The sequence below is a fragment of the Aptenodytes patagonicus genome, chromosome 14, assembly GCF_965638725.1.
Source record: "Aptenodytes patagonicus chromosome 14, bAptPat1.pri.cur, whole genome shotgun sequence".
Classification (NCBI taxonomy): domain Eukaryota; kingdom Metazoa; phylum Chordata; class Aves; order Sphenisciformes; family Spheniscidae; genus Aptenodytes; species Aptenodytes patagonicus.
Window position 1 is genome coordinate 1,728,167 of NC_134962.1, and position 23,251 is coordinate 1,751,417.

At 40.3% G+C, this 23,251-nt stretch overlaps 1 protein-coding gene across 4 annotated transcripts in view; it reads left to right on the forward strand.

Moving 5' to 3' along the window:
- RTEL1 (regulator of telomere elongation helicase 1) overlaps positions 1-23,251 on the forward strand; it is a 52,585-nt gene that overhangs the window by 20,517 nt on the left and 8,817 nt on the right. For all 4 annotated transcript variants that reach the window (XM_076352427.1, XM_076352430.1, XM_076352428.1 and 1 more), the window contains exons 17-32: positions 525-657; positions 817-930; positions 3,288-3,328; positions 4,459-4,544; positions 5,327-5,404; positions 6,140-6,217; positions 8,237-8,380; positions 9,102-9,217; positions 10,042-10,165; positions 11,399-11,552; positions 13,143-13,297; positions 16,204-16,299; positions 17,883-18,093; positions 19,947-20,084; positions 20,581-20,697; positions 22,556-22,798. In XM_076352427.1, the coding sequence (XP_076208542.1) occupies positions 525-657; positions 817-930; positions 3,288-3,328; positions 4,459-4,544; positions 5,327-5,404; positions 6,140-6,217; positions 8,237-8,380; positions 9,102-9,217; positions 10,042-10,165; positions 11,399-11,552; positions 13,143-13,297; positions 16,204-16,299; positions 17,883-18,093; positions 19,947-20,084; positions 20,581-20,697; positions 22,556-22,798 (2,028 nt within the window). The remainder of the gene's footprint in view (positions 1-524; positions 658-816; positions 931-3,287; positions 3,329-4,458; positions 4,545-5,326; positions 5,405-6,139; positions 6,218-8,236; positions 8,381-9,101; positions 9,218-10,041; positions 10,166-11,398; positions 11,553-13,142; positions 13,298-16,203; positions 16,300-17,882; positions 18,094-19,946; positions 20,085-20,580; positions 20,698-22,555; positions 22,799-23,251) is intronic.

Consider the following 23,251-nt stretch of genomic DNA (forward strand, 5'->3'; position numbering starts at 1 on the left):
AATTCCTGATGGAGAAGGGGTTCTTCAGTTTTCAAGCAAGAGCCGGGGGGAGGTTTTTGGTTGATTTTTTTTTTTTTTTTTTTTTTTTTTTTAGTAACTTCAGTCGTTTGTCCTTCATCCCAGTATTCTGCAGTTCTTCTACCATGCTTCCCCTTCCAGTTGTCCTTGACAGCAGGAAGTGAATCAGTGGCTGGAGGACTGAGTAGTTTTATCTGCTCAATCTGCCTGTTACTTGCCGACAAAAAGATCTGATGCTCTGTCTTTTCTATAACCATCTTTTGACTAAAAGTATGATCTACTTAAGGTGTGAGGGAGCAATGACCTTTTAAACTACATTTTGAACGGGCATAGTAATTAAATCTGGGAAGGAGCAAGGCAGAACATACCATACATCTGGAATTTTAGCTTCAGATGCTGGCCATTTGACTTTCAGAAGTTCAGATGCAATGTGCTATATGCTAGTCATATTCTAATTTTTCCACTTACAGACTTGCTTCTTAGTGTTTTCTCTTTATTTGATACAGGAAAGACCTTAAGCTATTGGTGTTTCAGCCCCGGATACAGCATGCATGAGCTTGTTCGACAGGGAGTCAGGACAATTATCCTTACTAGTGGGACTCTCTCCCCCCTGTCATCATTTACAATGGAAATGCAGATGTAAGTACCTATATGTGTGAACAGTACCGTTACTCAAAATTCACAATCTGCTCTCGTGATTTTAGGTTTTATCTCAGGATTTTTGAGTGCTCTGGACTGGTAGCCCATAGGGAGTCATATAACGAGTATGACTGGGATCTTACTTTTGTGTTTCTTTAGCCCTTTTCCTGTTTGCTTGGAGAATCCTCATGTTATCGATAAACACCAGCTCTGGGTTGGGATCATTCCTAAGGGACCTGATGGAGCTGTGCTTACTTCTACCTATGAAAGAAGGTAATGAACTTCCAGGTGGAATTCTGCTTTGAAGTCTTGGGTTCCGACATTTTGGGTTCTGCTTACAGGAGGGTGCTGGTGAAATAAGCGATCTCTCTAGTTCTTGGATAAACACCACCGTGTGCTGAATAACAACACCCTTTAACTACTACTGTTGAAAATTTAGAACTAGAGGGCTGGGATCAAATGCCAGGGCACTGAGAGCACTGACAGTCCTTAATGGCCCTGACCAGCCTCAGCTGGGACCTCCACCCACAACCATCGCCCAGGAGCTCCACTTAAGGTCTGGCATAGGCCTTCAGTCACTGCCCAAGCTGTAGGAGTACCTGTCTCCAGCTCTATCGTAACCACGCCTGGCCACAGACCTTGTTGATCTGGCCCTGACCTACTGATTGACTTCCCGGTTTGACCTCGGACCTGCCTGTCCCTATGGACCCGCCTCGCCATCCCTGGACTGTGACACCCCTTACTGTCACTGGACCTGCTCCTGGTTTACTGACTTGCATTCCTGTCTTGACCTTGGACCTTCCCCATCACCATGACTTTGCCTGATGATCAGGACTAGTGATTGAGCCCGGCTACCGCATCAGAGTCTTTCCTGCTTGCCTTGCTCTGTTAGCGTGGGTCTGGCTGGCAAGACCCCTGCCCTGCATGCCTTCATACCATGCTCAGGTACCACCTCCCTGTCCCTTAGAGCAGTCCACCCTCACTGACACAGAGCCTCATCCTAAATTTCTTTGCTGAAGGCTTAATTGATTTGGAACACGACTGGCCTTTGCAACAACTATTTTTATATTTAAAGCTTGTCACCATGACCATGGCTCTCTTTTACCTCTGCATTGCCTTCTTAAGGAAAATGTATCCAAATATTTGTCAAGCTTTTCATCATAACTTTTCTTGCTTTTCTCTGGTCTTTCATCATTTTGCCCGTGTCTTTCTGTCCTTCAGAGTAGACAGTGCTTCTGCTGCAGCTTCTGCTGCCAACAGAATATACTGCCAGCAAGGAAGGCCAAAACTTGATTTCGCTGTATATTGACTTCTGTTGTGCAATATGATAGTCTCATTGGCATCTCTGCATATAATTTTAAAAGGCAGTTTCATGCTTTGGTGCACATGGCAGAAGGTTCTGTGCTTGCCAGTTCTCTGAAGTTACTAAAGAGTGGCGTCGCATTGGTGCTAGTACTGTGTCTAGGGATGTAATTCTTCTGTAGTATTTGAGGAGCAGTTCCTTGTGCATGATGCGCGTATTCTTCCATTTAACTTTCTTCATGTAGGACACACGTTTTTATGTGTTGGCACGTTCTTAAATCTATTTCAATTTCAACACTTTAGACAAACCTCTGGCTGAGAATTCTGTAATTTAGCCTGCTGCGGGCCTGACTTACTCTTTTTCAGCAGAAAATACAGGAAAATAAAAAAATAGATCTCAAAGAGCTTTTAGTGAAAAAAAGGGAAAAATGCCAGATGTTCCCCAGAACTGGAAAGGGACTCAGCAATTGTAACTGATTTTTACAGAGAAGAAGTAGTCTGGAAAACCCTCGGACTGTATTTTTCATTTTCAGAAGCTTAGTGTGCCGTTTCAGTGTATTTTGTTGAAGATACTGTCTTTTGAAGGGGGACGGTTGGGGATTCCCCCTCCTAAGGCCTAGAACACTCTTTTTTTTTTTTTTTTTTTTTGAAGGAAGGGAATTCACAGTGGTTGCTGTGTTTTGACAGCGTCTGTGTGGTGATAAGGTTTTTTTCCCTTGCGTATGTAAGTTTCCTGGGAAAACATTATGCAAAACTACAGGGCACTAAAAAGGAAAGAAACATAAAGGCGTGCGAGAACAGTCAGGGCTGGAAGAAACAGCTAAATACTGCTCATTGTAGAGCAGTACTTTTTCAGTCAAAGCAAAAGTCATTTACTTGGCTTATGCCACGAGTAAATAATAACCATAGTAACCAAATTCACCTTTTCTGCCCCTGCAGCCTCACCACACCTAATTCATCAATAATTATTTTAAATAGTTGTCATGTTAGTCAGGCTTGGCAGCATCTGCAGATTTTTCTGACAGAACTATCACCCTTAAATTGTTAGTATTAATCATAAAACTCATATGGCTGCCCATTTCCGCTTGTTACATTTTGATAATATTGAAGCTTAGATCGTCTTCAGTGCTAATAATAAGAATATTTAATAGTAATGTGTAGTCAAGGTATTACTAATTTTGTGTCCTTGGTGTGGGTGCTTGCCACAGGAAGGAGAGCAATTGGGAGTATGGATATGCTATTTTAGATGAATATCAGAGGAAGTCAATATGTATGAAAAACATAAAAAAGGAAATACAATGATGTTACTTGATTTTTCTTCTTTGTAGGTTTTCAGAGGATTATTTATCTTCTTTGGGGAAAACAATTGGTAAGTGAAGTGTGAGGATTTCGGAAATGGGTAGTTACACAGGATTTTTAGAAATCTCCTAGAAGGAGAAATACTAAAGACGACATAATAAGACAGAGAAAGGTAAGGGATTGCATTGCATATCTGAATGCTGTCTGGTTTTGTATGCTTCTGTTTGCTCAGGCAGCTGGCTTCTGTAATTGCATACAAAAATGAGTTTGAGTCCTTGGTTTAATACTTCCGAGGTAGGAGTTCGTTTTTATTGTCAGGTGTTTGTGATTGGGTCAAAAATGTGGTTCCTAAACAGCGTCAGAAAGTGGTGCAAACTAGAAAATCAACGCGTGGAGACGATGCAGCCAAGAATCGTTTGCAGAGCAATTAAGGGTCACAAGAAGTCAATGCAACTTCTTGTGATACTCTTAAAGGCACTGTGTCAAGCCTGCCTTAAGTCAGCATTTATTGTTTTGGTAATGTTTTACAAATATAATAGAACTACAAAATTTTAACACATGAGGACAGAGTAAAAGAAGAGCATTTGTGTAGCTTGGCTAAGATCTGATTGAAAGGAATCTGTTAAATCTAGAAGTGTTTGAAGGAAATGGAGGAGAGTGCTCTGAGGTGTTCAGCTTGGCCTAAAAGGTAAAATTAAGAAAATGTTTTCACAAAATACCAGATTAATGTTTTTTCAATGAAGTGTATACTATTTGACTAGAAAACTCTCAAAAGCAATCTTGTGGTACCTCATCCATTGCTTTGAATGTTTAGTGGACAAAGAGTGGTGAAAATGATCTAAAAATAGATCCTACTGTCACAAGGGAAAATATGGCAGATGATGTTGTATCTCTTTCATCTATAGTGTTTGGTGTAGCTCATAATATCTTTTATCCTGTTAACACTACATGTTAGAAAGCTAGTTAGGCGTCTGTATTAAAGTTTATTCCTTGACGACAAGATTATTGAAATGATGTAAAAAAAAAAACAAACCCAAAAAACCAACCAAACAACTCCTAATGCACGAACATTCATGTCAAGAAAGCAGAAAAGATTTTGGAAGGAACCCATGCTGTTAGTTTATATTTTCCTCTGCGGTCCGTGTACTCCATCCCAGGATGAAAATGCCCTCAGCTCTACACTCGCCTGTCTCGTTGCAGGTAACCTTGTGCGAGTTGTACCGCATGGACTGTTGGTGTTCTTCCCATCGTATCCTGTCATGGATAAGAGCCTGGAATATTGGAGAGTATGTTAGTTGCTCTGCCTTTATTAGGTGGTTTGGTTACGCACGTCAGACAGTTTGTAGTTATGCTATCTAACCATGCTCATTAAAAATTCTTTGTTAATAAGTAAATTATAAAATCTGGAAAGTAAAAACCCAGGTCAGGCTTCTTTTATTTTCATCACAATACACTGAAATGCAGTGTTGTAGAAACCAAACTCAGAGGAATCTTAATACCTTATCTCATCTGATCTGATCTCAAAGTTCATTTAATTTCACCAGACTTCTCTTTATTAAACCTCCGAATTATAGTTGCTCTAAGTGTTTCAACTCTTAGGGGAAAAAACCCCAATGTGAGCATTTCTCTTTTTATTTTTAATTCGTAACTGTTGCAACTGTAACTTTTGTAACTGCTGTGCTCATGACTTGAGTGTCCCTGGTGAGACTCGGTAGAACAGTTCTATTTTAAATGCTCCTCCTCCTTAAAAGTGAATGCTGGGCCAGAGGTGTCATGCTGCAGAGTGGGTCTCCGGGAGGTGGATGTTGGGAACTTGCAAGTTGGAAGGAAAAGAAACAGATCTCCCATCTGCGTAGTGTCTGAGTTGCACCAACTGCAAGGAGTCACCGTTAGTGTTAGGATTGCATGTTTCTGCTTCCATCTCTTCCTACGTTTGGCAAGAGAGGAACAGACCGTGTTGGGGAAATCTGTGGTGACCGCTCCTGAGCATTTCCTTTCTCATGGGCGCTTCTGGTGCGTGCTTACTTTCACATGGCCATTTCTGATATGTTCATAATCTGTTTAACAGGAGCATGATTTTGCTAAAAGAATAGAAGAAGTGAAGCCAATGTTTGTGGAACCCAGGAACAAAGGAAGCTTTGCAGAGGTTGATTATTTGCATTACATACCTGTAACATTTTCAGAAACTGTTTTTAAGTTTAACTACCTTCTCTAAGATGTGTTTGGGTGTGAAAACACATTTTATCCTAGGATAAAATTAAAACTCTGAGTGCTTCTTTGAAGTATAGTTCTGTGCATCCTTCCTTTACTCTTTTGGCCGGTTGTGCAGGGTACACTCTTCATTTGAAATCCAGTGATGTAACAGCGGCTAACGTACACATGTACCGAGTAATCGAGATGGTAGAAAGCTGTCACTTCGATAGTCAGCATCTTTTAATGTTTGGCGGGACATTTTCTCCCAGCTTGTCATGCTTTGGGTGTTAAGGAATTGTGCAGTGTCATCTTGTTTATTTATAGCAGCTCTGTTTACTTCTTAGAGTAAATTATATCCTTGAATTGCTTTCCTGGTTTGCCTATTTTACTCAAGGATCTGCAGAAACACAGGACAGTCCATGTTTTACCTTCTCATCAGAAGTATCTGACATTAATCTTTTATGCTTACCCAGATGTATTCTAGATTTCACAGTAATGTAAGGATTTTGCTAAGCAAATGGCTTCTCGCATTTGCAATTAGTAAAAGTAATGAAAATTATACTAAGCCAAATTAATCACATTTTAGATCTTAGTGTACAAGTCAAATTTAGCTAGAACAGCTTTCTACTTATGCGTATGCAAAGGATAATACCATTCCTGCTCTTGCTTAAACTAGTTTATCTTTTAGGTAATGGATGCCTACTATGACAAAGTTGTCTGTCCTAAGTCCAACGGTGCTGCTTTTTTGGCAGTGTGTCGGGGGAAGGTAATGTAACTGAGAACTTGTTTTATCTGAGATCAGATTATATAGCTGATGGAAAAACATCATTCTCGATTTCAGTACATTTCTGTTATTTGACTGTAATTATATGTGGAGGAGACCCAAGAGAAGTAAGATGCCCTGAAGCCTTTTCAAAATTATGTCAAGTTTACATATGCCTCATTCCTGTTTTTATTAAAGGGATACACCTTTGAGTTCTTCACAGGGGATAAGCATCACACATATTTCCTGTTGGCTGCTCACCAAAACCTCAACCCATTAGATGAGAACAACAGCTTTGGAGGAGAACTAAAAGAAACATTTGTAGTCAAACATGTTAGAACAACGCTGCTGAAAACCCAAAATATTGCTTAGCTTTAAAAAATTTGCATTAACTTCAAGTCCTCTGGACACATTTGATGGCCTTTCATTTGCATTTTCCAGTGCTGATGATAAATTGATTTATGGTATCGGTGGAAATATTTGCAAAATCGTAAATTAATCCTAGGGCCTTTTTGCTGCTGCTTACTGCCTACAAAGAGAAGATTCAGCTTCTTCTGAACCTTCAGTCCTGCTCTCCAAAGCAGCTGTTCGATCAATGAAGGCATAGCTCTTTTTGGGTGGGACTCTCGACTGAATATGCCTGTCCTTCCAACAATAGCGTATTACCCTGAGAGGAAGAGACTCTGTGGAGAGATCATGCTTTGCAGTAACACACAATTGAAGGATAGACTGTTTAGTTTATTGTAGTCACAGGGTTAATAGTACGACTGCAAAATTGGAATTATTTGAGAAGATAAACCAAGAGAGACATGTTGTCAAAAGCTCTAAAACTAGCTCCCTTCTCAGCTGTCACTGCAAGATTCCCTCCCAGGTTGTTGCTCAGCTTTTACATTGGCAGTAGGTTCTAGCAAGCTTTTTGTGTTCTCTGTTCCCTGAAAGAAACTTTAAAAACCAGTCCTTTTTATAAAGAGGAGATTCTGTCCCAGTTGCTCTGGTTCTTCTACTAGCTGTATCTAGGCCTGGGGTGTCTTTAAAAGTTCACAGGAATTTTCTTTCCTGTTTTGAGGGGGTGAAGGGCAGGTTTGGGTTTTGGTTTGTTTTTTTTTAATTAGTTTTTTTAATTAGGGGATTTTTTCTTGTTATCTAAGGTTGGTCTTCTCATGCTTTTATTAGCCTGAGGGGTTTCCTTTGTGCCCAGGATAAAATGTCCATAAATACAACTATCCAATTGCTAGCTCCAGGTGGATTACAGTGCATGTTGTGATTGCTGCTCTTAGTGGCAGTGCTGGCTTAAGCTGAGTAGAGTTGGTCATCCCACCTGCCCGTCCATCCCTGATGTTATATTCCATCACAGCTGCTTGTGCGGCATGGTAAATGCGATTGGAGAATGGATTCAGCTGAAAAACAAACCAACTTCCCCCCCGAATTATTTTTCCAGTCTGTTCAACTCTGATTTTGTTCATTTCACAAAGTGATTTGCCAGCACAGCACGGGACGTGAGCACGTAGGGGGGGATGAGCGACAAATATTTGAACCGATGTAAGCAGCACAGCTGGTGGATATGACACTATAGTCTGGTGGATTCTGAGCAGATTTCTGGTAGCATTCCATTATTGCTTTGAAATTATTCTGTTCATTTTTAGTATCAGAGAAGTTTGCTATGTTCTTATCATGTCTTGTTAACAATTCAGGGTATGGAAGGTTTAAAGAGAAGTATTGACTGACATTTTGTGACATATCATTCATATCTTTGAATACAGCTGTTCTGCTTATCCAGGAATAAGACACGTGCATTAATGGTGCTGGCTGAGGTATGCTTTGTCAGGGCCTCCTAGAGGAAAAAGCTAAGTTTAAAGTCCCGGTAATAAAAGCAAAAAATCTAGTTGAAACTATTCATAACGTATTCATAAACTACACTTGGCTTGGGATTTAATTTAATGGAGAAAAAAGGCCAATAACTGCTGAATTGCTCTGAAATATCGCTTCAAATCCTGTTGGTAATGGAAAACACTCTCTCTTCAGGCCAGTGAAGGCTTGGACTTTGCAGACATAAATGGACGAGGCGTCATCATTACTGGGCTTCCGTTTCCTCCTCGTATGGAGCCCAGGGTTGTTTTAAAGATGCAGTTCCTGGATGAAATGAGAAGAAGTGGTGCGGGTGCACAGGTAATACTGGGCAACTTTTCACTGTTGGCTGTTTGCGGGTTCGTGTCTTTGTTTCTCCCTCTTGTCCCTGTGGATTTTGGCTTTTGTTGTCCTCCCAGCCTCATGGGACCATGAATATCAAAAAGTCAAACAACCTTGGGAGTTTGTCACAAATAGTCACCTTTTTTTTTTTTTAAACAATGTTAAGGGTTCCAAATTCTGTCTCCAGTGACACGGTCTCAATCAAATATAGGCTCAAAAAATGGTATAAAGTTTCAGTCAAAATCTCTGTATGCTTTGGGGATTTTTGTTTTGGTGGTTTGAGGGGGTGGGTGTTTGGTTTTGGTTTTTTGTGTTTTGTTTTGTTTTGGGTTTGTTTTTTTTTTCTCCTATTGCTTCAGGCATGAGAATGAATGACATTATAAATTTAGTTTATTGTCCTGCAGGATAGCTGTTAGGTCTTAAATAATATGGTGCGTCTATTGTACTACCAAGGCTGTCAGTGCATCATATACTAAATAGCTCCTCAAGCTGGATATTACTACTTGAGTTTTCTGTGCGCCATAAGTCAGGTGTGATATTCGAGTCAACCTGTATTTGGCTTTCCAAGGCTTTCAGAGATCTGTCAGATCTTGTTTGATACTTTTTTTTTAATTTTTTTAGAAAGGAATAGTGACTGTACAGCACGGAGAATACGTTTTACCTGGTAAATAACGTTAATTCTTTCTCCCACCTATTGCAGTATTTATCTGGGCGTGAGTGGTACAGTCAGCAAGCTTCCCGGGCTGTTAATCAGGCTATCGGCAGGGTCATCAGACATCGCCAAGACTATGGTGCTATCTTCCTATGTGACCACAGGTGAAATCTTGGCTCTAGAACATAAAGATACATCAACATCTTTATATCCCAACACGGGTATTGGTATCTTGTATATGAATGTGCTGACGTTACTGTTTGGAGAAGGCCACAGTTCGTAAGTAATTAAATTATTTTATATAACAGGTTATAGAAGTATTGTACTACTTTAAGAAAGTAACTAGACTGTTATCTTCTGCTCCCAAAATATACTGTCTTGGAGCTGCAGAAAGAGATCAATGGTATTAATGCAAAATAAGCCACTTTGTTGAATTCATGTTCGTAATGCTACTGGAAATTACATGATAATAACTTACGGTTTTGCATTTTCTCCATCTCTCATTTGAGAAGGTAGTCACCAACACTGCAGTTTTTTGAGAGAAGGGGGACGAAAATGGGGAAAGATTATATTGCTGAAACAATATAATATATATTAATATACTATATTAATGCTATATTACATTAATATCCATTAATATAATTAATATAATATGTATATAGTAGGCAACAAGAGTTTAACTGATAGCCTTCAATGCTGAGGCTCGGCTGGGGACAGTGAGAACACCACAGTTCAGTGCTACGGTTACTGTTGCGCAGTTAGAAATTTTATGGAGGAAAGATAAGAATTGGCTGATCGCATGGTATGTGGTATCAACAAAGCCCTTTTCTCCTGAGTGAAGACATCACCTCATTATATTTACTGCACTGTTTCGATCTTTTGTTGTCTTGCTGCTCTTCCCTTGTCCTTTTGGACCCTGATCTAGTGTTTGTTTAATTCATGTAGGCCAACCTGGCAAATAATTCTCTCTTTTTCCAATCCTGCACAGGTTCACAACTGGTGATGTAAGAGGCAAGCTGCCTTCATGGGTCCGCCCTTATGTGAATGTTTATGACAACTTTGGGCATGCAGTCAGAAGTGTCTCCCTCTTCTTCCGTGTTGCTCAAGAAATTGTAAGTGTCTTAACAATGAAATAAAATAAAAAAATATTTCTTGATCATTTTGGAAACTGGGAATACTAATCCAGGTGAGAGATGTGACAGAGTCACTTGCCTTGTCACTTCTCAACATTGGAAGCCTTACAGGAAAGGAGATAACGCCTCATCTTTCTCCAAGAGTGAGCTGAGACAGGATGTGTTGTCATGCTGTGCAACTCATTAGATTAGGTCACAAAAATAACTTCTTTTTCCAGTCCCTCCTAAATAAACATAGCTTTCATTGGATGGTATGCAAGTACTGGAACTGATGTTAGCATCAAAAAGCTTTCTACCTCACCTTCAGGGGGGAGGGTATATGTGTGGAAGAATCAGTCAAACCCTTAAATTTAAATCTAAGCTGACTGGTATAAGGAGTGAGTCAAACCCATCAGTTATTATTACAGTTCACCACTGGGTCATCTTTACTAATATGGCTTCTCTCTTAGCATTAAGAAGCTCTTTTTCTCAGTAATAGTTCCCTGATTTAAAAAGTAACATTGTAAAAAGACTTTCTAATTGACTGGAGAAAGTCACAGCAAGAAATGGGCTAGAAGCCAGAGTGGGGAATTCTTTGTCCCCAAAATGGAGATTAAGATTAAAATGAACACTTAAGATTTCACATACAGACTTGGATGACTTCCTGGAACATGCTTTAGCCAAATAAAAGTTCAAAATAATAAGTTACAGATGGATGATACTGGATGACTTGATGATCTTTTCTGATCATAAATGAGAGCCTCATGATAACTAAGAACCACAACCCACCGTGCTTTGCCAGAAGGAGCTGTGTTTCAGGAATAGCGTTAGCAATTGCACTTGCTGCTCTTCCCTTGTCCTTTTGGACCCTGATCTAGTGTTTGTTTAATTCATTTAGGCCAACCTGGCAAATAATTCTCTCTTTTTCCAATCCTACACAGGTTTACAACTGTGAAGTGAAGCAATTGTTCTTTAGCAGGGCCATGACCCTTTTTCTGCTATACAGGTCACTTAGTGCTAAGCCTGCTTACTACACTTAATCTGTGTCACTTCCTAGGTATTTGATCCCTTTTTTCAAAAGCACATAAATCCCGAATGCTTGACAATCTTGCTGTCAAGGGTTATTCGGGAAAAAGGATGTGTCTTTGGTTGTTGCTGGGATTTTTGGTTGCAAAGGAAGTGCAGTAGAAGAGTAGCTTTTGCTTACTGTAACACTTTGTAAACTGCTTGCAGATGCCCCCACCCCTGCCGCAATGCCCTTCTGGCTCTGCTGGTTCCCTAAGTGAAAGTGATACGTCACCATCTACTTCATCTGAGCAGATCCTCTCCCTGAAAAAAGCCAAAAACTTGGATGACCATGTTCCCAGTTTGAAGAGAAAAAGAAAAGGTAGGTTTGGGTCCTCACAGATATACTTTTTTGTTTTAAGCTGAACCAAAAAAGGAGGAGCAAGAGACTAGGAACTGGAATGGGAGAGAAAGAAGGAGAGCTCAAAGGCTGATGTAAAACTCTGATCAGAAGGGACATAGCTCGGCATTAGAAAATGGGGGAGACAGTTGCAACTACAGAGCAGAGAGGCAGGTGGGGCCTGAAAAGGTGTCCTGCAGAACAGGAGGAGTTTGGTGGGATATCATAGATAGTTTAAAAAATAAAACCTGGAAGTCTGTTTCTGACTAGCACTGACTTTCATATGTCCTTCTTCCATCCTGTTGTATAAATGACTCTGTAAGAGTAATCTGACTAAGAAAACAGAAGAGGGCATTGACCTTGGAACAAAACAGTATTTTAAAATTTGTGGTTAGCTAATACCAAAGAATAAAGTATTTCTCACGTCAGATATTCTTTCAGAATGTTCCACTCTAGATTGCTTGCTGTTTTGGAACAGAACAATGAAGTTGTTTTTAAAACTGTGGTTCCAAAACAGTTATGCCTGAGTGCGAGGGTGATTTCACGTTACATCTAAGCCAGTGTGACTGCAGGTTGTCATTGAAGGGGATTAATTTGGCCACCACTTTTTTCTCCCTCAATTTCCAGCCATGCACTTATGCTCCTTCCCTTGATTTGAATCCATCTATTGTGCAACTGCAGAGCAAGCAGATGAGCTTGCTGAACCAATTTACCTTTCATCCATGTGACTGGTAGATCCATCTCAAAGGATGGGCTGGAATGTGTGACTGGAGGTAAAGGGAAGAAGCTGCATTGCCTCTTTTGATACGGATTTTCAGTTGTAACATCAAACTGCACCTGTAATGATAGTTTTGGCTAAAGAGTTTCTTGTACTGACTTTTTAATTTACAGTGTAATATACTTCCATTCTTCTCAAAAGAGTGACTTTTCTTAGTAACTGGCTGTTGAAGTAATTTCACAAAATAGTGGAAATATATTTTGAAGAGAATGCCTTTTAGAAGTAGCAAACTGATACTAATTTAACACTACCTACAACTCTTAAATTCTTATATTTAAACCCAAATATACCTGGATCCTGATTAGTGAGAATATGTGTTCTTGGGACCTGAGGGTGACTGTGTCTGATACCGTGAGAATTGTAGGCTTTAAAAAAAACTTGTTCTGTTTAAAAATAATAAAACGTATTTCATGCCAGAATCTCTTAAAAACAGGAACTCAGCTTTTGGGAAATCCATAAAGCTGAAGTAGTTAATCACAGACAACTGTTGCAGTAAGACTTTTTCCACTGATGCTAAGCCATTTTGAGGTTAAATATGACCATCACTTAAGTAAAAGTTTGAGAGAAGTCCACCAGGTTGTGGTAACAAATGCTTGAGCAATTTTGGGAGAGATTAACCAAAGCAGTCTTCTTGCTAAGTCATATAGTGCAATTTTGCAAGATGTGAAAGGTTAAATACATCAACACATCTTTGTGGGTTGCTACGTAACATTCTGAGGTCTTACTAAGTCAAAGAAAATGCAAGAGATAATGCGGGATGTTAACTTGTCATCTGTATTATGCTGTGATGCCAGTAAATGGAGATGGAGCATCCAGCCTATGCACGGAATATGAACAAGAGCTCGTCTCACCTAGAAGACAATGTATGGGGCTCTTGGATGCATTGGAGCGCAATGAGAAGAGCAGCGAAGATGCCGAGGAGGAAAGTGACTTGTCAGGAGAGGAAAAGGTAATGGCAATGGTGTAGCGAAATACTTGCTTATAAGTGAAAATTGTAGGCTGTAAAGCAAAATGAGTTTGGCATTGATTTCAGAGTACCTGTTCAACCCACTTTCAAGAAAAACTCGCTGTGATCGGCGCTGGTAACTGTAAGTTCTCATAATTTAGCTTAATCAAAGGGTTTCTTTGCCATGTTCAACTAGATGACCAACAGGTACAGACTTGTGCTGTGCTCCATAGCTGCTGACCGCAGAGATTTCTGGAAGTTAACTGTGCTCTCTGGAGAGCACAGAGCTCTCGAAGAAGAGGGGGGTAAATACACAGTTCCTCCTGGGTGGAATCTGTGTCAGCACTTGGTATGTGACCAGATACTGAGTTAAAAAAAAAAAAGGTGGGGTGGGATGTTTATGAATTAGAACTTGCACTTTCAGGTGAAAATCTTTGATTTGCCTCAGAGAATGAATATTGCAGACTTGAAGAATATCTTACCTGAATCAAAAATCCACTATTGCATTAAGATCAACAAAGCTCCCTCTGTGCTGTTCACTTTCTTTCCTCTCAGATTGGTACATCAGTGATTAGGCTGTGTTCCTCTTGCTTTCCCAAAATCCCTGTTTGCTGTTGTTGGTGGGGTAGCTCCATTACGTGGCTACCATCAGCAGGAGGATTTTACTGCTAGCTCGCAGAATTGGTTTGGCTGATGACTAGTGTGTGGACTCCAGGAATGCTTATTGCCACATACCTAAGGAGTTCGCTTAGGGGAAGAGTGCCTAAGGGAAAGTGTGGAGGTGTAAGGAGTATCTGGGGAATATGTAAGGAGGCCTAAGGGAGGTAGATGGAGACGTACAAAACAAAGGGAACGTACAAACTTGGAGAAACGAACAAGGACAGAGAATATTTGTGTTCAGCCGATTGAGAAATTTGCTCCGTCACCCACGGGCTGCCATGGCGTAGACACCAAACTTATTCTTTGGAAAGCCTGGCACATCTCCAGCAACTTCGTAACTCAGCTACAGTATCTTGTTAACACAGCTGCACTGCTTTTGGCATAGTTCAGCATTTCCCTAAGTCAGATAAGCTGATGGTCCTAATGGCTCGGCAGTGAGTCAGCTCGTGTCCCGCTTTCTATATTCGGCATTACTGCTGATCTGTGGCTTGCAGACATCTGGGGGGTCATCCTGTGCTGCACCTAAATTGATGACCCTGGCGCCAGAGACCTGGGGAGTGTAGTCCTGAGACATGCAGTGCCTCTGAGGGAGCCAGCTTTCACTCTGAGTCTAGTAGTGAGCTGATTTTAATAAGCACTGGATTTGGGCTGATAAGGGGGTCGGTGTGCTTTCATATCTTTCTTCACCATCCATCATAGTATCTGTGTTACCATTTTTTTCTTTTATCAAGGTTATACTGTACCCTTGTTCCCTAAATAATGGAAGTTTAGCTGCTGTCATTCTGAAACAATTTGTTTGGGGTGAAAAAGAAGAAAAGAAGCCTTTGTCATCTCAAAAAATCAAAATACAAGAAATAGTCTCTCAATCCATTTAAAGAATGATTTGACAGTTCACCTTAATCAGTTTTCCTTGTGAGATACGCCTTATGGAAACTTGTCTTCAGAAGCCTTATTTCTTCTGGATCATGCTATTCAAGGTGGTGCCTTTACATAGTCCAGATTAAGAAGATGGTTTTTGATTGTTTTTCTGACTTATTGCGTGTATCATAAATGCTTGGCTTGCTGCTTGTATTCCAATTCTTCATTCCATTACATGATGCTTAAATAAAATATATTTAAATGCGCACTTAAATCATGGTCAGGCTTGTCTGGAATTCAGTATCCTCGCAGTATTATGAGTGCACTGAAGGTTGTATTTCTGAGTATCAGCAACTGACTCTACGAACTGCTGAATCTGAGGTTATTGGCTTAGGGTTTTGTTTATTTTTAGTGGTGGTGTTTTAGTTGTAGTTAGTTTAATTTGACTCTGAAGCTTTGTGATCTGAATAGACATCTTTAGAAGTCACAGCGGAATATAGGGGTACTGTTATGTTTCACTAGTTCCTCTCACAAATGAACAACACTGTACTGTAAATGCACTGATAATCACATTGTTGCTATGAAATTCTCTTATTGGGCAAGAGCGAAGAAATAAATCCCTTCACATACCTGCTTTCTCAACAGGTATGTAGAAACCAACTGGCAATATGGGGCTATCCTGCAGTTTCTTCTGTTACTTACGTGATTGTCTTTAATGTGGTTGATACTGGCTTGATCTAATATTGGAGACTCTGCTATTAAGCAGTTCCACTGCTCTTGCTTATGCCCGCTCACTTCTCTTTTGGAGCTTTGTATATACCAATCTTCCCAGTCACTGCAGTACAAGCGCAATTCTTTGTTGCTGGGAATGGGAGATGCTAAAGAGCCTGTCAAGCCACAACTGTTTCTGCTACTGTCTCATCCTATATGCCCTGATATTTTCTACAAGACTGCTTAGGCTTCCCTTCTCAGTACCCCAAGAAAAGCCTGATACAGGTTTTCTTCAGAAGAGAAGCGCTTTCAGGCAGGAAGGGGCATGTGAGGCATTAGTTACACGCAGGTGTGTGTACAGTCCCAGGGCTACCCTGAAACAGTTAGTTGTAAGTCCAGCTTTGCTTAATTGGGAATCTGCACCCTCAAGACCAACTTTGTCTTTAATTTCCTCTGTTTTGGTCTCTCTTTCTGAATTGTCCACTCAGTTGATTGCCTTCTAGAAACATGTATGTGTCTCGGGCTCTGTTGCAATAATTTAGGTTGACTTGTTTCACTTGCTTGAATGGTGTCACAGACTGGGTTAACAAGCTTTACTACTGGAACTGGCTACATTAAATGGACAATAACTTTGAAAAGCATGTTTTTGAACCTTTCTTCTTTTCTTTTAATCTTCACAGGCACAACGTCTGTCAACACTTTCCCTTCAGTATGAGAAGAGGTTAACAGATGAGCAGAAAGGAGGAAGGAAGAAAATAAAGCTAGTCAGCAATACAGTATGTGTTTTCATGTGTCTGTGCCATCCCTTTGATCTGCAGACTGCTTTAATTTGAATTGCAAATTTCCAGGCAGACAGATGACTCATGCCAGAACAATTATGTTTTTTCTCCAAACTGTAAATATTTATCAATGCACATCTGCAATCTATTTCTGTCATGCTCTTTCTCAAATCTAGACATCACAGACCCAATCAAGCACAGGTCCAGGTAGGGCTAGTAGGTGAAAAGAATTGTTATCTGGCATTGACTGCTTTGTGAACATCTTCTCCCATTGACCAGCTGTGGTGGGTGGTTTCATTCTTTTTGATTAGAATAGAATAGAATAGTTCAGTTGGAAGGGGCCTACAACGCTCATCTAGTCCAACTGCTGGTAGAGCCTCAAATGGTATTACTGACCAGTTTGGGGTAAGTGATCTCATTCTAACCCCACCTGTGGTAGGTCATTGTTGTGTGTTATGTTTGCAGTTGTGCATTATTGTTTTGCACTGTCTCCAAGCTCAGTTAACTCATTATGCAAGCTAGTTGCTTAAGAGTCACAATAAATCCATGAGAATCCCCAGGTGATCTTTGTGTGCCAGTAGTTGTCTGAGGTACTGTCCTAGCTGGGTGCTGTCTGTCTGTCAGACTCCCAGTCACCTGGCAAACAAAACTGATAAAAGTAGTCACAGATCCAGAAGCTGATAATATCCAAGGTGTGAGGAAGGGAGCAGGTTCATTGCAGAAGGTTGTGTTTGCAGTTTGTTGCTATGTGATGTCATGATGAGTCAGCCTAGCCCTCAAGGTTTGGAGTAAATGTCATTTCTCAATTAAGCCTTCTCCTAAGAATAGAATTGTGCAATGAGACTTGGCTGCCTTCTCTAGGAATGCTCCTCTTAAGCAGTCAGTTTTGTCAGCAGAGAAGGTGAATAGCATCGCTCCTCTTCTGTGAGGGAGTGAATGCTCATGGATGTTAGAGGGATTAATTTTTTTAGAAATAGATATAATAATCATCTGGGGAAATTAACAATATACTTGTGCCTCGGGATTGCCCCAGTGACACTGTTTTTTGTCATGAAGACATGTGACAAGGGTCCAACAGCTTATATGTTCAAAGTGTGTGAGCACATTGTAATGCACAGCCACTTTCATAAAGGAGGGGTTGTTCTGAATCTTTTTCGAGTCCCTGCTGCTTGTGATTGTAGAAGAAGAATGTTTCCCAACACGAGGGAGTAATCTGACTTGCTCATGTGTATAGTGTCTTCAAGCATTTTTGTTCCTCTAAGACATTTCTTGAACACCTTCCATTCTTTGTATCTCCTGCTTCAGAGATTCATGTTTTTCAGTTAATTGGACGTTTCCAGGCAGTAGGCCAGTTAGATTTGTGTTTATTCTGTGGCACTGAAGCGGTTTTGTTTTTTCAGGAAATAACACATGGGTACGGGGGTGTCTCCCATAATTGCAAGAGACAGTAACCTATTAGTTGAAAGCATTTATTGTTCTATGCGCCGGTGGAATTGTAAATATATTGCTTCCATCTGAATTCATGTGAGAGTAACTCCTCAAGTCATACTATTCACTGAAAAGTCTTCCTGTCTTCGCAGCAAGCTGATAAGAAAGCAGACCTGACGGAGCCGAAGAAGGCCCGAGCTACATTGTACATCGCAACAGTGAAGGAGACCCTAAGCCAACAGAACTATGATCTCTTCTCTAAGGCTCTTCAGCACTACAAGAAGACAGATGACTTCCATGCTATGTTATCTCAAATGAGCTCCCTCTTCATAGAGGATGAAAAAAAGCATATCTTATTACGAGGTATGACAACTTCCCTAGTATATTTATATGACGTGACCTTTTCCTTTTAAATAGTATACTTGGGTATTTCAGATGTAAGTGTTTTGGATTTGAGGTACAGATCAATCAGGATGATAATCATTAACATTCATCACTTTATATCCCCAGATCACTGTCGTGGTTTAATCTCAGTCGGCAACTAAGCACCACGCAGCCGCTCGCTCACTGCCCCCCACCCGGTGGGATGGGGGAGAGAATTGGAAGAGCACAAGTGAGAAAAAGTCGTGGGTTGAGATAAAAAACAGTTTAATAATTGAAATAAAATGATAATAATAATAATATGATAATAATAATAATAATACACAAAGCAAGTGATGCACAGTGCAATTGCTCACCACCCGCCAACCGATGCCCAGCCAGTCCCCGAGCAGCGGCCCCCCCCCGGCCAGCTTTCCCCAGTTTATGTACTGAGCATGACGTCCCATGGTATGGAATGTCCCTTTGGCCAGTTTGGCTGTGCCCCCTCCCAGCTTCTTGTGCCCCTCCAGCCTTCTCAGTCGGTAGAGCATGGGAAACTAAAAAGTCCTTGGCTAGTGTAAGCATTACCTAGCAACAACTAAAACATCGGTGCGTTATCAACTTTGTTCTCATCCTAAATCCAAAACACTGTACCGGCTACTAGAAAGGAAATTAACTCTATCCCTGCCAAAACCAGGACAATCACACAGAAAATGTTCCCAATCTAATTATCTTGACAGGCCTGGGAAAAAAATCACATTCCATGGAAGCTTGTGTTATTTTAAACTTGGCCTAAAAGTAGTATAGCTTATTCCCTGTGATTTAGGAGGTAAGATCAAGAGTGTGGTTGTGCGAGTTGGATATGTGCATTCATAAGGGTTCAGTGTTAAAGCAGTAAACAAATAGACAGAATATCTAGAGAAATTTTCTATTTAAATAATGGTGAGTATAAAGCAAGTGATCTGGGCAAGCGTGGATAGTTTACTGGTTTAGCTGGTATTTTCTTGACTTTTAACAACTGCATTGACAGGAACTGGACTCCCACCAACATTTCTTTTAGTTTAACAGTGTTTTCTCTGTGAATTTTCCTTTCCCTCTCAACTTGTGAGCAAATGGGCAGATTTTTCTGTGACTTCTTTCATGTACTAAAATAAAAAAGCATAGTTACTCATCTTGTAAATTGTTTAAAGTTAATTTTAAGGTTAAGGAATGGGAAGCTCAGTGTGAGCACTTGGTACTAATAGTAGCCACAGTCTGTTTCCCAATTTGCTGATCTTACTATATAAATAAGAAAATATTTGATCGCCAAATTAAGGCCTGATTCTAGTTTTCAAAAGTGACAGGCACCCGAAACATAAAGTTCATTTGACGTTTAGGCTTTTGGTTGGCAAGCATTTTATGGTAAGTAACATGAGGTGTAAAATTAACAGTATATCAGTTATTCAAAGTGTCAGCCTGGCAGATAATTTGACCCCACGGTTTATGAGGTAGCTGATGACCTTTTGCTGCAAGTACCTGTTTTCACCAAGAGGTAAGCTACTTCATATTTACAGTGAAAAAATTACAGTTATTACCTATTGGTGGTAATATTACTGGAAGTTTGCATGGTAGCTGACCTTTGTGTAACTTATAAGTGTGCTTATTGTATACATATTAGATAATGGCATTTACATTTTAAGTTATTTAGCAGCACTTTTTATCTTCATATTGCCTAACCTAGAAGTCCTGCCATTGTAGGTTTCTGTGGCATTAATTACCTGTCGTGGACTGATTTTTCTTTTTTTGTTGTTGTTTTTTTTTGGTTTTTTTGTTTGTTTCCCACCCACCCACCCACCCTTCCCTCTCTCTAATGAAAGAATTTTACCAGTTTGTTCGACCTCAACATAAAAAACAGTTTGATGAAGCATGTTGCAATCTGACTGGAGTGGGCTGTGGCTACAAACCTGAGCACAGCCTCCTGCGGGAAGAGAGAGAGATACTGGCCAAGAAAATAGGTGAGGAGCTTGTTTCAGCACCGGGCAGGCAGTTGCATTGTTTGGACATTGTCCAGTGGTGGAGCAAGACACATCTAATGTGTAGAAATGCAAGGGTGGAAAGCAATTTAGTTTAATCCATATCGAGCCAAGTCTCCGCTCTGCACGATCCTCTTGCCTGCCTTTCCATAAGCACACGCAGGTGCCTGAGCATTAGTTATTGCATAGTTAGTAATGATGCCATTTTATTTCAAAAGGGGATTTTACAGATCTGTTTAAATCTTGAATCTAGTCTGGATTTAAAAACTTTGTGTGTATTCCTCTGTCGTCTTTGCTACCCACATAGTGCCACCAATAAAGTCCTAAAAAAAGCAGGGTGTTAGCTCATCCCTTTTTATCACAGAAATACATCTACATCTTCAGGTATTTTCAGCATAGAATGGCGTACTTTAAAATGCACCATTCTATGTTCGTGCTTCCCTAAGTTCACTGTTAATGGACTGGTTTGATTTAACAGAAGAAAAAGAGAGTCAGCAGAAAACAGCATTCTCAAAGGACTCGTGCAGTCAGCTAAACCCTGGACTCCACTTGAACCGGGGAGGATTCCACTTGACAACAGGACTGAATAGTGCAGGTACACTTTATTTAACAATAAAAACACAGTCCCAAGGTAATACATGTTATGTTTCATTTCGTCTCTGACTGTAGATTCTCCTGGTGGGAACCAATGTGTTTTGTGTTCACCTAGCACAGTGGCTTGCTATCTGTAGGTAGGAGTGATGGTAATTCAGAATTTTCAACAAGGATTGTACAAAACTACAACAACTAAAGCCAGAAGTTTGTGCTGGAGACTGACCTAACATACGTCAGTGAGGGGAAGGGTGAGTTGAGCACAAAACTGCTGGGCTTCCTGTTTGTCCAGGGTTCATGAAAGAGAGCCATTTAAGGAATGTAATTTTAGATGAGGTCAGTGTGAATCCAGGTATGAAGAAGAAAACAGTTCCTGTTTTGTTATTGGTACTGTGCACACTCATGTGGGCAGTCTGGTTTTTTTCTGTAGAAACGGAGACTAGCAAATGTGTTCTCAAAATTGCACGTAATCTCTGTATGCATCCCTCTAATCTCATACTGTCCAGTATTTATCTTTGAAGTCAAAGGCTCAGTTATTATTTGATTACAGATCTTCCTGAGAACAGCTGGGAATTTTTTGTATTTCTCACAAGGAAATGAGTAGGATAGTTGGACAGCTTAGAAGTCTTTCTTTAGAGGGTAAAGAATAGCTAATCCTTTTTTTTTTTTTTTTTAAAGCCGATGTTTCCTGGAAGGCTTTAAAAGCTTTTCATGTATGAAGCCATGTTGTTCCTTTGATTTGTTTTCCTGTTTCGTTTTGTATTTTAAAAACATTTGAACAAAACAATCTTTGGTGATTATTTTGTCCTGAGGTCCGTGAGATTGATTTTCACAGGAACTTGTTTCCACTAAAAGTAACTGAGAAAATAATAGTGATAAATGCATGTATTGTTTCTGTTGCTCACTCCTTAAGTAGAGTATGCTCCTGTGAAAGTGTCAGAAAGCTGTATGATAGGCAATAAAAGATACTGATTATAAAGCTCACACCCGTGTTTTGCCCCTTTCAGGAAATTGAACTAAGCCCATCTTTTAAAACTTCATTATCTTCTTTAACTTCTTTAAAAGTTCTTTAGTGGAGAATAAAGATCTAAATACCAAAAGATGTGGCTGGTTATTTAAATCAGTTTATTATCATATGCTTCATCCATATTTGCATGCCTGTAATATGCAAACCAGAACTTCTTCCTCTAAAACGTATCAGAAATCAAAGACCGACATTTTGAACAGAAGTCCACTTGGAGTTTAGCAGGATGTTCATAGCTGCTCCTACCTTCTGTTGTACTCCTACATTGCTCTTGTGCTATCTTGTGTGTTTTTTCAGGTTAGATATGCTTTTTTGGCACTATGTTTTCCTGTTGGGAAACACACACATGCCTCTTCTCCTTTTATTAATAAGGGGTGAGAAATCTATTCTTTAAAATTGCTCTCAACAGTTTACTTGCTCATGTGTCAGGCCAGCACAGTTGGTTAAGCCATCTGTTTAAAATGCCGCTACTCCTTCAGTGTAGAACAAAACCTGATTTATGGCTGACCTCCGTGCACAGTGTCTTCTGTGTCACCTTTTTCTCATTCCCTAGTGACCATCTGACACATTTCTCCATTTAAAAGATCAAAAAACTCCAGAAGATGCTAAAAGCGATCCCTAGAATTAACTTGCTCGGTTGCCGTTTCCAGGAGCAGGCCTTGGCTCTGCCCAAGGCCCTGCCAGAGGGAGGTGTGTGGCTGTGCAGGCAGCGTTGGCTTTACCGCTTTGAAGTAGTCCAGGAACCCCCTTCTGAATGAAGAGAAGTCGATACAGAGGAGTGACCTGTGTGCCTCTGTTCGTCTCCAAGCCCTGCTCACGTGTGTTCTTTGTCTCTCAGGGCAGAACACCAGTCGAGCTCCAAGGAAAGACACTGAAAAAGCTTCAAGCTCTAGGAGAGATCACCACCAGGTCCTCAGGGCTACTTATCTCAACGACGTGAAAAGGGCTTTGAACAAAAGCACTTACAGCCGTTTCTATGAAGCATTGTTAGCTTACAAGAAGACAGATAACTATGATGCTATGATATCAGTGATAGCAGCCCTCACCACTGAGAGGCCAGAAGACTTTCATCTCCTACAAAGTAAGGGTTTTTGTGGTTTTTTTAAATCACTTTTATTTAGTTGAAAAGAAGACGTGTAGGTGCTGTGATCTCGTGTGAGCAATAACCTTTCACTGGTCATTAGTTTGCAAATTTTCCACTTCTAGGAAAAACTTTTAGCATTGGTAAACTTCACCTCTCCCATCTTTTGGTTTAGCAAACCAGCGAAATGGAGCAGCGGGAAAGATGTGTTAAATGAATGTCAGTCAGAGAGCAAAAAATGTCAAGGTTATGAAATGTTATCTCTGTTTGTTCAGTTAGAAATTGTCCATTAAAAACATTCGATAAGGCCTCAGTAATTCCAGTCCTAACCTTCAGTCAAGCTAACTTCAGTCAAATAATCATTGCCTTTTTTTCCTCCTCAATTACTACAAGTGATTGCTCTTTAGAAAAGACAGTGCTGACTATCGCAGTGACTCAGTTTTGTTCCCATGA